General features: G+C 35.1%; 1 protein-coding gene across 15 annotated transcripts in view; it reads right to left on the bottom strand.

The window, feature by feature from the left end:
- Nucleotides 1–17,040, bottom strand: part of EPB41L2 (erythrocyte membrane protein band 4.1 like 2) — a 109,095-nt gene that overhangs the window by 30,997 nt on the left and 61,058 nt on the right. For all 15 annotated transcript variants that reach the window (XM_058420034.1, XM_040060419.1, XM_040060431.1 and 12 more), the window contains exons 6-11: nt 13,466–13,508; nt 7,659–7,734; nt 5,982–6,200; nt 5,454–5,541; nt 4,034–4,186; nt 2,870–2,967 (exon numbers count right to left, since the gene is read on the bottom strand). In XM_058420034.1, coding sequence (XP_058276017.1) covers nt 2,870–2,967; nt 4,034–4,186; nt 5,454–5,541; nt 5,982–6,200; nt 7,659–7,734; nt 13,466–13,508 — 677 coding nt within the window. The remainder of the gene's footprint in view (nt 1–2,869; nt 2,968–4,033; nt 4,187–5,453; nt 5,542–5,981; nt 6,201–7,658; nt 7,735–13,465; nt 13,509–17,040) is intronic.

The raw sequence follows: 17,040 nt of genomic DNA, 5'->3' as shown, positions 1-17,040 counted from the left end.
CCTGGCTGGATACTAGAGCCCCACCAGAGACACTCCCTTTCTCAGCTGGACAAAAGAGAGAGACAGATGTAACAAGCAGTTTATGGGTGAGGTAAGGACAGGGAGATAATCATTCATCAACTGCCCTCATGGGCAAAACAGACTAGAGTTGGGAACAAATTAATTTAATTTCTTATCAATCAAATCAGAGTAGGAAATGAGAAGCAAACCTAAATCTTAAAAACACCTTCCCCCCTTTTCCCTAAGAGGGGATGTTTATTGGGGCACTAGCCAAAAGCATACAACTCCCCATGTCTAAGATGCATATGCATGCACCTGAATCTTAATCTGTTCCAACATTTATAAAGAAAACAATTCAAGACAAACGAATCCACCCTTCTGCACTAAGGCCACTTATGAACTTAAGGCTTCACTTTCATTGCTTCTATACAAGTCTTTCTCCCCATTATTTCCAACAGGGAGTGCATTATGTACTAAGAGGAAGAAGGCTAAAAGGGTTTTTCCAAGGTTCCTTCAGTTCTTGATTTTCCAGTTTTGGCAAGGTTGCAGTATTAACTGCCATTTTTATCTTTCACCCTGCTGAGATAAACTTTTAATCTTTTAATGTGGAAAAAACAAGAGAACTAATTACTTCCTGATTAAGGGCATTTGAATGGATTTTTTATTACAGGCTTAATTATGTAAAATAAATGAAAACTATGCTTTTACCACTTTAAGACATTCTGAGGAGATGCTGAAAAAATCATTAAAATATAAAATAAAATCATAAAGAGGAAATACAAGCACATTTTTGCAGACACTGTTAAGATCCAGAGTTGCCAACCAAGGTTACCTCAAATTTTTTTATGTAGATATATGGTCTGACTGTATATTTAAAGTAGATTGCTGCTCTTTGAAAATGCTACTGGAATCTGCTAAGTTTGAGCTGATAACAGGTGAATACAATGCCCTTTGGTATCATTTTCAATTTGGTTCATTACAATTTTTACAAATACTTCTTATACTGGTGAATTTCCTATACATTTTAAGAAAATGGATCTTGATGTGATTATTTTAGAGAAACTGAAACATTACACAAGACAACATAAGGAATCATACTCTGTTATATATGGCATGCTAAGAGATTTGGAAGCTAAAAATATGCATCTAGACTGTACACAATTTACTGCAGCATCCTACACAAGCTTTACACATACTCTGAATGAGCTACGGTCTCTTGGACCGTAGCAATTGTTTTCTGCTTTTTATCTTTGCAGAAAAATAGAGCTGGCTTTATTTTACTGTTTTTAAATCAGGATGAGAGGTTCTGAGGATTTTCTCTCTGACGACATCAGTGGAGTATATGGATTTACAGAATGGTTCAAGTATTTGTTACATAATTCTTGTTATAATGTCATTCCTGGTTAGGAAAAGCCACTTCTGATTGGAATAAAATCCAATTATTCTTATTATGTCTGAATTTCTGTAGTAAGATTATTTCATACCTATTAATGCTCCTGAAAGCTTTCGGACTTATAAATGTTAGTTGTCAGTTTAGGATTTTTGGCTTCCATAAGATTTACTTTTTCCATATTCAGGTCTATTTTATTACTATAAAACTAGGAAATATATCTTACCAAAAAGCAAATCACTACATTAAGTTATTTGAAGAGTATTAATAAACTTTTTACTGTGAACAAAACTGCATGCTATTTGTGGTAATAGACACCACCAGCCAAAGGACACTTCAAATTTTCAAGAAGAATAGAATGCTGGCCTGTGTTAATAAATGAATTCCATAAACATTTAAAAAAAAAAACAAAAACAAAAACAAACAAAAAAAAAAAAAAACAAAAACAAAACAAAACAAAAAAAACCAAAAAAACAAAAAAAATCTGATCAAGATTTAAAATATAAACGCTTCTAAATTAAGCATTTGGAAACTGATGTATGCTGAGATTTGTCAATCTCAGCATAAGTTCTACATTTGCACTTGAAAACATGCTTCATTCAATGAAAACCTGAATCCTGAAAACCATCCCATGAGACAGTTCCAATGAAAACCTGAATCCTGAAAACCATCCCATGAGACAGTTCCAGTAACCATTTGCTTAGGCCTCCTGATTCCCAAGTTCTCTGAAGTTCTGTCTAGCAAGTATATTCAGCAACAGGACTGCATCTACTTTAAAACATAACTGATTTTTTTTAAAAACAAACAGGCTACTGAAGGAGAAAGCTTAGCACTTACACACCCTAGGTATTGTGCTTTGAAGAAAAAACTCAGATTCAATGCCTCTCCAATTCATAGGAGATTCAACCTAAATCTGTGACTCCGAGGCTGCAGCCTAGTTCATAAATAAGAAAAAACTTAGCTAGAAGCATTAACACACCTGCTTAGCATTTACACTAAGCAGAAGAATGAAGATTACTGTCAAGCCCTAAGAGCTTCTTGTGATGATATATAAAGGCTTTCTAGGTGGTCATTCTGAAAAGTCAGTCTTTCAGGAAATCTTACCACCAATCACAGAATGTGTCAGGTTGGAATGGACCAGAGTGGGTCATCTGATTCAACCTCCCTGCTCAAGCAGGGTAATTCCAGAGCACATGGCACAGGATTGAGGCCAGACAGCTCTTGCATACTTCCAGCACTCCATGACCACTTGTTTAGTTCTATCCTCTTAGCACTCTGAAAGTTTTGATAAAGCAGTTAATAGTACTTGAGACTTTAGGAATTAGTAATTTGGGGTCAGTTATTGTCAGGGTATCTTCTGTCTAAGAGGTGATACTGCAAGGGGGAAAGACGAGGGAAATCTTTACTTTCCTCCTCTCCTTTAAAAGAAAGATACAAACATACCTTGCAATGTGGGAGAAGGAGAGAATTATCATTTACCTGAAGAAAGTATGGTGCTCCACACAAACCTTCCATAACCTTTTAGCAGCCCGATGGTTTGGCAGTTTGAACCCAATAGTGCTCTCAAACTGTTCCAGCTGGAAGGAATCCACAAATAAATTAACCCATTTCCTTAAGCTGGCTGTTAATTAATAGGTAGGGTTAAGATAGCTGTATTACTGTATCAAGCCATAATACTCCTGCCATAAGACTTCATAAGATTTTTTTAAAACATTTTTTAAAAATATCTGACTTTCCAGCCTTTTAAAAGAATTATACTTGATGGGCTATGTCATGATGGATAAATTGCATGAAGCAATTGTACTGCAGGTTGTGCTTTGCACTTTGCTTGGATTTAATTAAAGTCTGAAATCCATACAGCAGTGTTAAACTTGTATACACTGTATCACAATATAGTACTTCCTTAGCAAAAAAAAATTCATCTACGCACAGCATCAGTGAATCCAAGAACAAAACATCTGTATTAGAAAACTTACATGACCCCAAAGTTAGTATTGTAAAATTGGTGTTTCGATGTCTCTCTTATTTTATTTATTCACACAGTAAAAGCCACTTTAAATATTTTACAGTATGATCTAAAAAAGCATTACAATCTTTGACATTCTGGGGTTTTGTTAAATTTTCTGTTACAAAGGGTTCAAAACATGCACAAACCTCCTTCAGCAACTCCCAGAAACTTCTAGCAGTAACTGAAGAGAAAGTTGAATCCACTACTTCCATGGCAGCTAACAAAGTTATAACATTCTACAAGACAACTCAAGCCTTTGGTTACAGACACAAACTTAATGTGCTGACATTTATTGATCCAAAGAGGAAGAGCAGCTGGCTCTTTCCCAGGATTGCAAGCTTGCACAATGAGAATATGGCCAATGTAACTAGCTTTTTCCATAGAAACCCCAATAAAATAATAAGTCAGCTTCTATTAAAAAAAAAAGGAACTAGATTTTCTTCTTGGTTTGCCTTTACTAATCAAGACAAGTGTTTAATACAATCATTAGAAGCTGAAGAGGAAAAAGCCCTCCTAACTTCTGCAGCAATATATCATAAGCTTATGAGGACAACTGTGGAAAAAATGAGAATGTTTTCTTGTTGCTGGACAGAAATGATCTCACAAAAGAAACAAGACCGAAAGGCGCTACTTACTTCTGCTGGCCTGACTTTGATGTAGAAATTACTTCGCTTGTAGGAAATCTTCAGAATTTTTGGCCAAGCAAAGCGGTTGATCCGGAGTCTGTCTTTGTAAATCAGCAGACCATTAGCACATACACCCAGCATGATATCCACACCTTCAGAATCCTGCCAGGTATGAGACAATTTCATAAAAACCACTTCAATAACATTCCAAACAAGTAATTATTGCTGACATACCTTGAGGGAATATTGTAACTGGGACATGTTTCATATTCAAACCTGACTCTGACAATGAGATTCTTAAATGAGAAATAGCTAGCCATATTCATTTTATAGAAAAGACTTTGGACTCTAAGTAATGGATTTGGCATTCATATGCCACAGTTCTGGGAAATTCTTCAATATTCTGGTAATAGGGACTAAGTTAACAACTTAAGAGCAGGAAAGGTATAGCCAATGTGTGTGCACGCAATAATTTCAACGAATATTAAAAGAAGAAAAATGAAAACCAGGCCTGTCCCACTCAAAACAGTCAGTGCAAGTCTGAACCAGCTGGTGATCAAGGTGATCTTTTACAGTCACATACTATTCCAGCAAAGATAGAGGAGGTAATGGATAGGTTTCTCTTTCACTGGCAGCATTTGATGCATGTTTTACAGGCTACAAAACTAATCACTTACTGATACACTACACAGTGAAGCAGAATCTCATGTCCTCCCCAACAACAGATCAACTATATCAAATGCCAACACTGTCATTATGGAGTTGCTTCACTGGCAGAACTAACAAAACAAAATCTAACAATGTTTTTCCAGTACTTAAAAAGTCTTGGCTTTCTTTTTTAAATGCAAGACCGATATGCTTACAATACCTTAAATTTCCTAATGATTTGAGATTCTGGATTTATGTGAGAGAGTGGGAGGAGGTTATTGGTTTGTCTTTGGGGGTTTTAACTAAAAAAAAAAAAAAAAAAAATCCCACTTGAAATGAAAATTTGATTTCACCTACCCTGGGAAGTGGAAAAAGCACCAAAATTCAACACCCCCACCCCCTGCCCAGGACCTCCCCCCATATTTTTTTAACTCTCATGGTACTATGAAAACAATTACATGTTGCTTTAGGCTTCACTTTGTCGGCCCCGCATCTCCTTGGCATAGAAAATATGACATTTTAAATGTATTTATCTGCTCTTATGTTATGAGTGAAATATTATTTCCAAGCTGCACATGTCTATGCAGTAAATAAACTTATATATAAATTCTACTGATATTAGAGTTGTAAACTGAGAAATTATTGTAACCAAGAGATAAAGGCTTACAGCCAAAAATGAAGCATGTGACTTTTTTAAAAAATAATCTATATATACAATATTTTCTTTAATACTTAGCACATCTATCCTAAAACAAAACCAAGCAAGCCAAATCCCCAATACCTTGGCATGATGTAAATCCACTCCATACATGGAGAGTCTCTTAGCATTTTCTAGGAACTGGGAATCCGCCTGTGCTGGAGTCAAGCCCCTAAAAACCATTGAATAAGCCTTGAATTTATTGGCAAAAAACTGAGTGGAATCCTCAAATTCAGACTGATGTAAAAACCTCAGTTTATAACGTATCAATAGCACTTTTGCTCTACAGGAAAAGTGTTCCTGCACAGCATATTATTTTACTTGAGTACAGATTTCCACCTTCACGCTTTCAAACTATCTGTATGTTGCTTGAACTAATTTATATAAAAATACTTTTTACCGAAAGTTCTCTACCAAGACCTTAGTGCAACACTATTTTCAAACTCAACTTGCTAAACACACTGAAGTAAAAGCTTTTAGTTACATAACAAACGATTTCCAAAGTAACAATAAGTTTACCTCAGCAGTTTTACACATACTCTTAGAAGAATTGATATAAATGTGATAAAACACTGATATGAGTTATTTTAATCCCACAGGTATCTGACATACCTGTGTGTTTTGTGTAGCTCAGCCACTTTCTCTTCCATTTCTTGAGTCTGATTGGGTGCAAACTGGAATTCACTGATATAATCACTTCGGTGCTCCTCTGGGTCATGATCACCCAGCTCAGCCTGCAGGGTATACGAACCAAGGAGGGCGTGAGTCACAAAAGAACAGGGCAGTCGGCCAGATGCAATATCCTGGCGAAGCTGTAGGCACAAGAAATACCTGCAAGACAAAGGAGAAGAAAACAACCAAAGAGAAAGAAGAACAAAGAAAGGGTTACCTATGGCAAATAATGAGAAATATGGCAAAATTCATCAGGATGCATGCAATCGGGTAAGCGTGCTTTCAAGTAAGCGAATGCACTAATAATGATCTTTTATTATTTGAGCATTATTACCACTCAGTAAATTTCACTTGATTTTTACAAGTCAATATTACTTTCATAAAAAATGTGAAAAGCAGGAAAAATTCTGATTTTTCAATATGAGTGAATAAAAAGCTATCTAGTTTTAAATAAAAGCTGATTTTAGGAACTTGTTCAGTTCACATTGTAGCCTGTAGGTATCTATGGTATAAAAGTATAAGCTGTGCATCTCTTTGACATTTCCCTTCGACTTTGAAACTCTAACTTTTATATCCCTTGCAGTTCACAAGCTAATCGCATCATGTAATACACAAAAGAAATCCAGTTTAGTACTGAAACCATAATTACCTTTCTTAAACCATGAATGTATTAGAATCCAATCTTTCAGGTACTTTATACAGCCTTCTACCAAATTTAACAAGTTAAAAGTCAGCAGACATCCTACCTTAGCAGAGATTTTTTTAAAACATAAGTGGAAAAAAAAGTCTTATTAGTGAAACTTAGATTGAAGATATAACCAAAAAAATGTTTTTATGAGTTGAACATGCAATTGAAAAACCAACTCACTGAAAATTTTCAAAGAAAACACACACAACTTTTTGTAAATACACTCTGTACCAAATGTCTTTTATGATGCTACAAATCACTATCTGTAGCCATATATTAGCTGCACACTTGCATAGCTATCTTACTTTGTGCAGAAGACTGATCCAATGCAACACATAGTAGTAACATATCCTATCTCAGCAGTCAGCTAACTCCAAACCAAAGTATTTAGGTTTCCTGTAACTCATGAGAAAAATTAATCTGTTCTCTGCACTCAGCCTTGCAATGTTATTTTTAGGTGCTTAGTATCCACTGCATTCCAAGTATTTTCTATCTAAGAAGTTTGAAAGATAATTATTTTGATGTTTTATGGCTTTATTTAAAGCATATGCGTAAACCCACATTTTCATCAATCTAGTCTAGATTATTACTGAAGTATCTTAGCTCCCTTGAGCTTTGCTCAAGACCTCCATGCCCTCATTTGTTTCATAATAAAACAGCAGCCTGAGAATAGACCACCAGCTTCTTTCACATACTATCACTCAGACCTTACCTGCTGTCCAAATCGTATCCCCACCTACCATGAAATTCTTCTTGCTCAGGTTTCTTCCAGAAGTTTTCATTTTACCTTTTCAACCTTGTTCCAAAAAGCAGTTGATGTATGTAAGAATATCTATAGTGTACAGTACCCAGACTGAAGACAAAATTCTATGTGGGTTTTAAATTAGACTAACAGTAATTTAAAGTTTAAAATTAGGACTCATGCATACCTAGTGATGTCTTCAGTCAACTGTGATGGATCAGGGGGATAAAACTTCACATTAAAGGTGAATATCCAAGGTAAACCTAAACATGGGAAATATATGATTGTTAATCTCAAATAAGTCCAAGTAAGTAAAGAAAAAACTTTACTGAAAAATCTTAGAAAGTAGAATAAATCTAATCACTGAAATCTCAAAGGAAGTTTTTTTCTGGTTTTTACTGTACATTATTAAGAAGCATAGATTATTTTTATTAGCAGGTAGAGACCCACAGACATAATGAAAGATTAGCAGGTTAAAGATTATTTTTAAATAATGTGTTACAGTAAGTTACACAAATAGACAAATTAGAAGACATTTTATTTTAAAAATGACCATAATATATAAACATTTTAAAGATATTGTGTATTCAAAGGCACTTGCACTGAATTTGTGTTTATTTCCCATTCCTCCAAGCCTAGCAGTCTCCTACAGTCTAAACTTAGTCTGAGAGACTGTACAGTAACTGTGAACATGAGACATCAAAATGAGCTCTGCATTGTTGTATATAAAAGAAAGATAAATTATTCACTGAGAATGCATGGAAGACAAAAATATTAGCCATTCCTACATTAAAATATTTTTCTGGTAAACTCCACATTAAACAACTACAATAGCAGCGATATTCAAATTCTCATGTGTTAGAATTGTTAATAACACATGCATTTTTTTAGAGCAAAAGCATGCTTAAAACTAGATTAATAATTTGAAAAAGTACAAAATGTTGCCTTTAGTCATAGCTCTGTTTTTAAATAAACTTTTAAGATTTGAAAGCTAAGTCACATATCAATAACTAAAATACATTTTCAGAATGTTATTCAGTAAATTATTTTAGAAATCTGTGTCATACAGATCAATCATGCTTTGAAAAATGTGTCTTTCTACAGCAACAAAAAAAGATTGAAATGCCACTTCCAACACAATGCCAGAAAAAAAGTGCCGACGTTATTTATAAGACTACTTTCTTAAAAAAACCTGTTCTGAAATTCCATATATACCAAAGGTAAAGATGTGTGTCAGAATTTCTAATGTCTCCCAATATTTAAAAAATTATTTTGGTTATTCAGACATGGCTATTCACTGGAGCACTTCAATTTTTGTTTAAGTGTGAACCTCATTCTACACCTGACTGCTAAGCCACGCTATTTCTTTTTGAGAGCTCAGAGTTTTAGTGTATCTTAACATTCCCAGTTATCAAGTCTTTGTACAATTTTGTGTACGAAATTAGGCAGGACCTATAAATGAGGTCTCATTTATCATTGCATTATCTACTGCAATGAAGTGCAAAACAGGAAAAATACCTTGGAAAAAAGAAGTCTAACAGTAATGAATACATACAGCATAACAAACACAGTTAAAGATGGAATAGATTAACCTAATTCCATCATCTCCCAGGGAATCAGGACAATTTAATGAAAAGATGCTGTTATTGGGTAAACCAAAGTGATGAATATGAGCAATAGGGCCAAAATATCTATGCAAAAAAAGCATTCAAGGAGAGCTGTCATGTTAACAGAGCTGTGGAGAAATGGATGAAAGGTGTGTCCTTCCACACCAGTACTAAACCAGTCTTCGAGTTTTTCCTGGTCTAAAATTGCAGTTCAACTAGTCACATATGAATTCCTTTTAATTGTTGCTCTTTCTTGTCAGCATTTCTACAGCTATCTTTTAGAAAGCACTGCAGCTAGGAGACTTAGGTGTGGTTTGAAAAAACTATATTCTCTATAAAAAGTGCATCAAACATCTGAGTGTGTAGGCTTTGTGAGAAAAATCATGTCTCTACTCACACTGATTAAATTGCTAATTTATTAAAAAAATATTGAAGTTGATTTTGTACTATATATTTTCTGGACACCTGGTGACCATGTATTTTACCTAATTACTGAAAGCACATTTATCCCCTAAATATAGACTAGCAAGTTTATTACAATGTGCACAGTCTATATTTCTACTTCTCACTAAAGCATACTTTTTATAGCTGCACAAATGAGGCATATAATCATAGTTGTCCTCACATAATAATGCACATTATTGCTGGCTCTATATAGAGTTGGTAGCCAAGACAATAAAGAACAACCCCAAGGCTGATTTAAAATTGAATTTAGCATTCTGTCCCTGATAAGGCTCTCTGTTTTGATGTTCAGTAGTATGGGCTACAGAAATGTCAAAAATTTTTCTAGCCAGCTTGTTACATCAAAAATGCTTCTGTGGGAACTTTAGGCACATTCTTAGAGAAGAATGCAATATAACCAACTGGCTAGCAGCATACAATTAACATGATTCATCCCATTTAAACTGGGAAAAATCAGTGAGCCTTCCGCAAGAAAACCCTTCCCTTGGCACAGGTACTTAGTTCTCTTCAACAGTAACAGTCTACATCCTAGTGTAATCAGCTTAGATCAAAATTAGCCACAACTATTACAGATATATAGCTAAATACATATAAAATTGGTGGATATAAAATAAGGTGAACTTGCATAAAGTGACCACCATATTTAAATGCCTGAGCATACACCCATACATTTGTTAACACTAAAATCAGCCAGAGTTGTGCACCTAAAATGCAAGCTCTTTCCTAATTAATTAAAACTTCTCTTATTACCCCACCCTATTCTGTCCTCAGAAATCTGAACTCTCTCAATTTCTTAGAAGATACAGAACACAGAATATGTGGTGTGGAAGTATTTTTTGCAGTAAAAATACTAAACATGCTGCAGGCTAGAAAAGATTTAATTAACATATCACCTTTGGTTTAAACAGATAAATTCCCAAACTGAATTTTGTATAAGGGTGACCCAACACACCCTCTGTGTAATCTGAGATTTGACTATTTCAAGGTCAGTTACTATTGCCTGTACCATCACAATTCCAGCTGTGATTCTCAGTTTTGCAAAAGCCTGAATCCACTTGAGATGTACTAATTTTCAAAAGATAGTGACAGAAATGTAATTACCTACCTGTCCCTGAAAGAAGTAATTAGAGGTTTTAACACATGCCAGTGGATAGCCAAGTACATGAGTTTAAAAAAGTCAAGAATTCATTTTCCTGAAGAGATCAGGCTGGCTGAAAGCAAACAAGATTTTTGTCACCTTTGTAGCCCTGAGAACAGAGACAGTAATTTGTGGATCATGTTCATTAGCTGAATTAACACCAGTAATTGCTGAGATCCAACATAATTGCCCAGCCAAAGGCCAACCTGTACAAGAAAGAGTGCACAGAGGGCCTGAGGACTGTGCCATAGCAAGAGACAGCCTGCAGAACATGACCTGGGGAAGACTACAGGATTTTTATTTTGTCTTTCCCAGTCACAGGTGGTATATACATGCCCAATGTGCAGAGTATTGGTGTTGCTCACATTTAAGAGAGAGATTGTTGTAAATATTACATTGCAAAGTGCCGTGTTGGACCACATTTCTGAAAGTGTCACCTCTGTGTGTTCAGATCAATGTATTTATCTAAATACACTACACATGCTAGTGCTTCCTTTTGTGCCACACAAGAGAAAAAGAAATTACCAAATATTCAGAGCTGGAAGGGACCCACAAAGATCAGCAAGTTCAGCTCTCAAGTGAATGGCCCATAGAGGGGATTGAACCCACAACTTTGGCTTGTTTGTTGTTTTTTGGCACCAGGCTCTATCCAACTAGGCTAATATCAGGTTCAAGAGTTTTTTCATTTCCAACTTTCAAATGGACTAATAGGTTTTACAAGTATCTTAAATGTAATGAGTATTTTTGTACACAGTATTTCTATTCTTGAATAACAACAAATATATTTAGAATTAAGCCTGGAAAGAAAAAAGTCTCATTACTTGATACTTATGTAGCTGAAGAATCAAATGTGCCTGCAGTAGGATTCCACTATCTGGAAACTTTAATAGACTAATGATGAGGAACACAACAAACAGTCTGCTAATCACTTGCATATTGGTGTAAGCAAGTGTCATTTTAAAATCCGTAAAATCACATTCTTACTTCGCTGCTTGTTTTATTATGCCTATCAACTCTGAAATACTATAGACCAGAGGAAAAAAACATCCTGTCATGATTCCTCATTCAATAACTGGACTTGCTCTCCAGTATAAAATGTAGGTCTTCATTCTGTATGGAAAATCAAACCCCTTTAACATATATTTTTTGCAGTGCATATGATACTGTATTAAAAAGAACTTTATCTAGTGCATCCAAAAATTTTTCAGGTCAATTCTTACATTTAAAATTTGTGACACTAACTTTTAGGCTAGATAGCATGCAAATTGGTACAGAAGACAAAAAGATATCAATATTTCAATATTGAAATATCAATATTTCAACTTTGTTGATACATCTTTTGTTGTTTATTAAAAGCAAGCCAAACAGTCATTAGCTTGCATATTTGGACAACTAACAGATTTTCACTGAAGACCTGCAGAAGTTCCAACACCAGTAACTTTTCCTTAATTAAAAGTATGGCTGCTACTTGCAGATTAGATTCACCATTTTAATAGGTCTAGTTTGCTTGCACAAGATCACATTGGATCAAAAAAACAGCTTCCAAGAATGCTTCTATAATTTTAATTTCTATACTAAAAATATATACCACACCTTCCTAATAAGCGATTTAATCAATGGGCAAAAATGTGAGGAAAAAGGAATTAACACAGAGCTGTAACTTCTGGGAAAAATTAGTATTCCCTTAAAACGGTGGAGTTAATAGCAGTAAAGAAACGATCTGTTTGTTATTATAAATAACACACTGCTGTTCTTAATTACAAGTACAGTCAGTTTCTTAGCTTAAACTCTCATGCTGTAAGTCTAGGCTTCCAAATATTATCAGCACCCTCTTCTCCCCCCTTTCCTATCAGGTACTACCAAAAGGTTTCTGTTAAAAACAAAACAACAACAAAGACCCTGGTTTGGTCACAAATGAGTAAAGCAATGACAATAAGTTCAGTAAGGGCAAGGGCTGTCTACCATGTTTTAGTGGCCACTTATTTTGTGATCTGTAGCCTCAGGTAGAGTATCACCTAGATTTACTCTCCATACATTCCCCATTCCCTACAAAAGCTACCCAGCTAGTGAAGAGCTTTATGCAAACAGAGTAAAATAAATTAACATCATGTACTGAATACAGGAAGTAGAAAGGCATTTCAAGCAGATTCAGTCTGAAAAGCACTGTAGTGACACATTCCAAGATTATGCTCTCTATTCCATTTCCATTCTGAAAATGATGGACATTATCAAAAAAAAGTCAATAGTGGACAGATCATATTGAAGAATAGACATTTTCTGTAAAACATATTCATTCTTTTTGTACGTTCATACTTTTTCTGCTGAGTCTTTGAAGTAAGAAAGTCCTATGGCAACAACCACGACCATCTTTGCATGATCGCATTCTCCATCCAATAACCAACTATCAGCACAAAGTTGAAAAACATCTACTCATTCAGGATGCAAAAATATCGACTATTATTCACATAACAAGGGAAAAATTTGGGGCAATAATGTATTTGATTAGTTTCTACTATAATATAATGATTAATCATTATAATACAGTGATAACATACAATATAGTATAATCATTAACTTCTACAGCATAATGCTGAGTGACTCCCTCTCCCCTACTTGGACAGGGGATGGAAACAGAAGATTTGCTTCCTCTTTTAAGGCAAATATATCACTATCAGGTAGAAATTATTTTCAAGCGGTAAGCAATCAACATCCAGGCTACTAAATTTATGAAGAATATTTCTGTGAAGAATAAAAAGAAGCATAACATCTGAATACAGAAGTACTTACTTCGAATTTGTCTCTTAATTTCCTTTGAAGCATCTAGCCAGTTCTGAAAAAAAAAAAAAAAAGATCAAGCAAACCACAGCCAGCATTTAAAATCCTCAGTTCCAAAAAAATTTTGATATATTCTGTGCAACATATTAAATAGCTTTTAACATTTCAGTTACTACTGATATGTGCAAAGACACTGTTTTGTGACGGAACATCCAACAATTTAAGTTTTGCAAGTGAGACTAAGGAATCTGTAACATATATTCATCAGTAACTCTGACAATCCTGTTTACTAGTTTTACCTTTCACCTAAAGTTACTGAGACTTTCCTTCACTGGGTTTGAATCTTTACTTCCCATGGCCAGACACACACACGGGAAAGCACATTCCTGGAAGAAACATGCATAAAGCCAGCCTGACAGCAGGCCTTGCAACATTTTGAAGACACACATGAAATGCAGGGAAGAGTTAGGCCTTGTGAGGCCAAGGAAAATATCAGCTTTTTCACAGGCCTCTCCAGGTACTTGCAGTTTTAAAGCCTGAGGGAATACCTCGGTGCCAGCACAAATGTTGCCAAAAGCTTATTTCTACCAATGTTTGTCGCCTAACTTAGCAAAGCAGAGCATCCTGGGTATAATGCAACCCACCTTTTTCAGTCTTTGGTAACAAAAAACTTCCAGATGGAACTGTTTCCCAATACCATATCCCTCAGTCTCTATAAGGGGCTTTTACATCAAAAGCCCATCTTCTTTCAAGAAGCCAAAAATGCTAGTCTATTTAGCAGGTCTGTGTGAATTAGAAGAATAGATCACCCTTGCTGATAGAGAATGTGTCTCCTACGAATATGGACCAACACCCAAAGTTGCCTGTTGTAAATGAGCTTGTTCCAAGTAGATTTCATCACAAGTGCACCATGTATATATTAGATGAATATTATTTACAAATTAAAAGCAACCCTCCCTTTTTATAATCTATTACAACTGTAATGCTTAAAAAAGGACAATCATTTCATATTTCTTGCTTTGTCTGTGATCTCTGCTTTCCATAGCTATGATAATTTTTCCAGAGAAGGCAAAATAACATTTTTACAAAGGAAGAGTTAGAAAGCACTTCTCCAAAATCCTGGATACCATTTATAATGCTTAAATCAGAAAAATTGTTTTCTGTTAGAAGAACCTTGACATGGAAAAGCCTTGGGAGACAACGTAAATCTTCAAATAAGTTTAACTGAGACTTCAGCTACAGTTATCGTCCTAGGTTTTTCTGTTCTGGAAAGAATTCCATTCTGAAATTACCCACAGCTATATTCCTACAACTACAAGAAGTACCTTAAACCCTTATATTTTAGACATAGCATCAAGAAAATAGAGAATATAGCATGGAATAACTACAACAGAAAAATAGGATTTTTGAGTACATAATACTTTCAGTGCTTCATCTTTTATCACTACAAAGCAGGAGAAAAGAACATACAGTACAGACTATGCTGCAAGATGATAAGAATAATCCCTTCTTTAAACAAGTTGTACAGTTGGTTTTCTGATTTTTCCAAGCCTGAAATAATCTTATTGGAAGAAGACTTAGCCACCAACTTTCATTATTGCTCTGTCAAATAAAATCAGATGCTTATATTCCATTTATAGGCATAATTACAGGGGTGGGGGTTTTTTGCATCTGTGTCTTTTGTCATGGATAAAAACAAACACCACAAAAGAATCTACACTAAATTAGAGCCCTTAATGCAGAATAGACAGGTTTGTCTTTCGAAACAAAAGACAAAGTGTGTACACACTACTTTGCTCCAGTAGGCAGAAATGTATTTGTTTAATTTGTGAATGGTAAGGTTATAGATGAGACAAAGTAATGTATTGTCAAAGAACAAAATGTTCTCTACCAGTACAAAAGTATTTTGTACAAATCCAGAAAAGCAGCATTTCCAGCTGGCGCCCAAAACATAAGAGCAGAAGCTTTCTAACACTTCTGCAGACCAATTACAGTGTGAATGGAGCATTCATGAACTTCTGAGGCTGCAACGCAATGAAATCTCTAACTTCAGGCTAATAAATTTAACATTTGCAAAAAATGAAAGAAATCATTAATTACTAATTTGGCCTAAATAGTTTTAAAATGTGTATTAAAGCTAACAAAAATCAGTCTGATTGGAAGACACAACCTCTCTCCCAGCTGCACAGAACAGCCATGGAGAAGAGTTAATGGGACTCCTCCTCCAATGGTACCCCAGTGGTGCATTGGGGAGCAGCTCTAATTCAAAAGAGTGCCTGGCATCCCGTTGCCACACGCCACAGCTGCCATCGGGTTCAACAGCTGGCTCATAAATGGGTGGCTGTGATGAGTGCACAAGAATGGGAAAAAAACATCATTCAGCATTTAGTACTGACTGGCCTGGAGGTCAGGGATTTGTGGCATTTTAATCTAAAAAGGCAACAGTCATAACAGAGAAAAGAAAAAAAAAAATAGCACCAGAAAGAACGGGTACCAAAATTATAAAGTAACTCAATACAGAGTTGAGTGAAAGAGAGGGCCCTAAACCCAGCAAAAGTTCTGAGAAAGTAGGAGGTGTGAAACACAAATTTGCCAGGAAAGAGCTTTTTTTAAGGCTCTCCAAATAACACAGTATGAAGAAGACAAAATCCAGCAACTTTGCTGTTTAGTCTTCATAACAAAAAGGACCAGATTTCTCCAGAATTTTTTAAATAAAAGCCTGCTGCTGTCCATAACTCAGGTGAGAAGTGATCTATTCTACTTTTGAATCCTTATTCAAGGATTTACCCCATTTACCCTATTATCAGGTATTTCTCAATTTATGCAAATACTTCTTAATTTACATAAATACTTATGAGTGTTGTTACAGTACCACCTTCACTATCAATGGATAAGGAATTCAAGGACTCATTCACACTGACACACAAAACCAGTCCAAGTGTGATTTAAGAGCCAGTTTTGAATTAGATTAAGTTGCCCAGGTTCATATCCAGTCAAGTTTTTAGTATATCCAAGGAAAAAGACATATGAAAAAACAGATGGGGTCTTTTTCTAAAGAGTGGACCTCTATTTCTCTATTCTAATGACTGAAGAATACCAAGAAAGTGTTAGTCTAACTAGAGGGGGAAAAAAAAGGAGGGAGGAGTGAGAAAGAAAAAAAAAAAAAAAAAAAAAAAAAAAAAAAAAAAAAAAAAAGACATAACTCTACATCAATCCAGACTTTTTTGCTGAAGTTTCAAAAACCCAAGCCTCCCCATTTTACTTCCTGGGATCCTACTCAGGTAGACTATTTTCTGGTACAGGTCAAGGACCCCAGGTCTATTATTAGAACTTTTCTATCTTGCCAGATATCAGACTGATGTTTTATGTTATTTTTGTTGCGTCTGTACAGTACAGTTTTTCAATGAGAAGCATAAATAAAGCAACAAGCAAAAATAACAGATAATATTAAGATTATGATATTAGTTAGAAGATCAACAGAGATCTTCATCGTTACACCAAATAGGTTCTTATGTCTGGAAATGGTATACAAATCAAGAACAAAAATTAAGTATCTAAGTAATAACATAACAAGCTCATTTTGTATA

Source organism: Hirundo rustica, chromosome 3 (assembly GCF_015227805.2).
Source record: "Hirundo rustica isolate bHirRus1 chromosome 3, bHirRus1.pri.v3, whole genome shotgun sequence".
NCBI lineage: Eukaryota > Metazoa > Chordata > Aves > Passeriformes > Hirundinidae > Hirundo > Hirundo rustica.
This window is presented reverse-complemented; position numbering and strand designations above follow the sequence as displayed.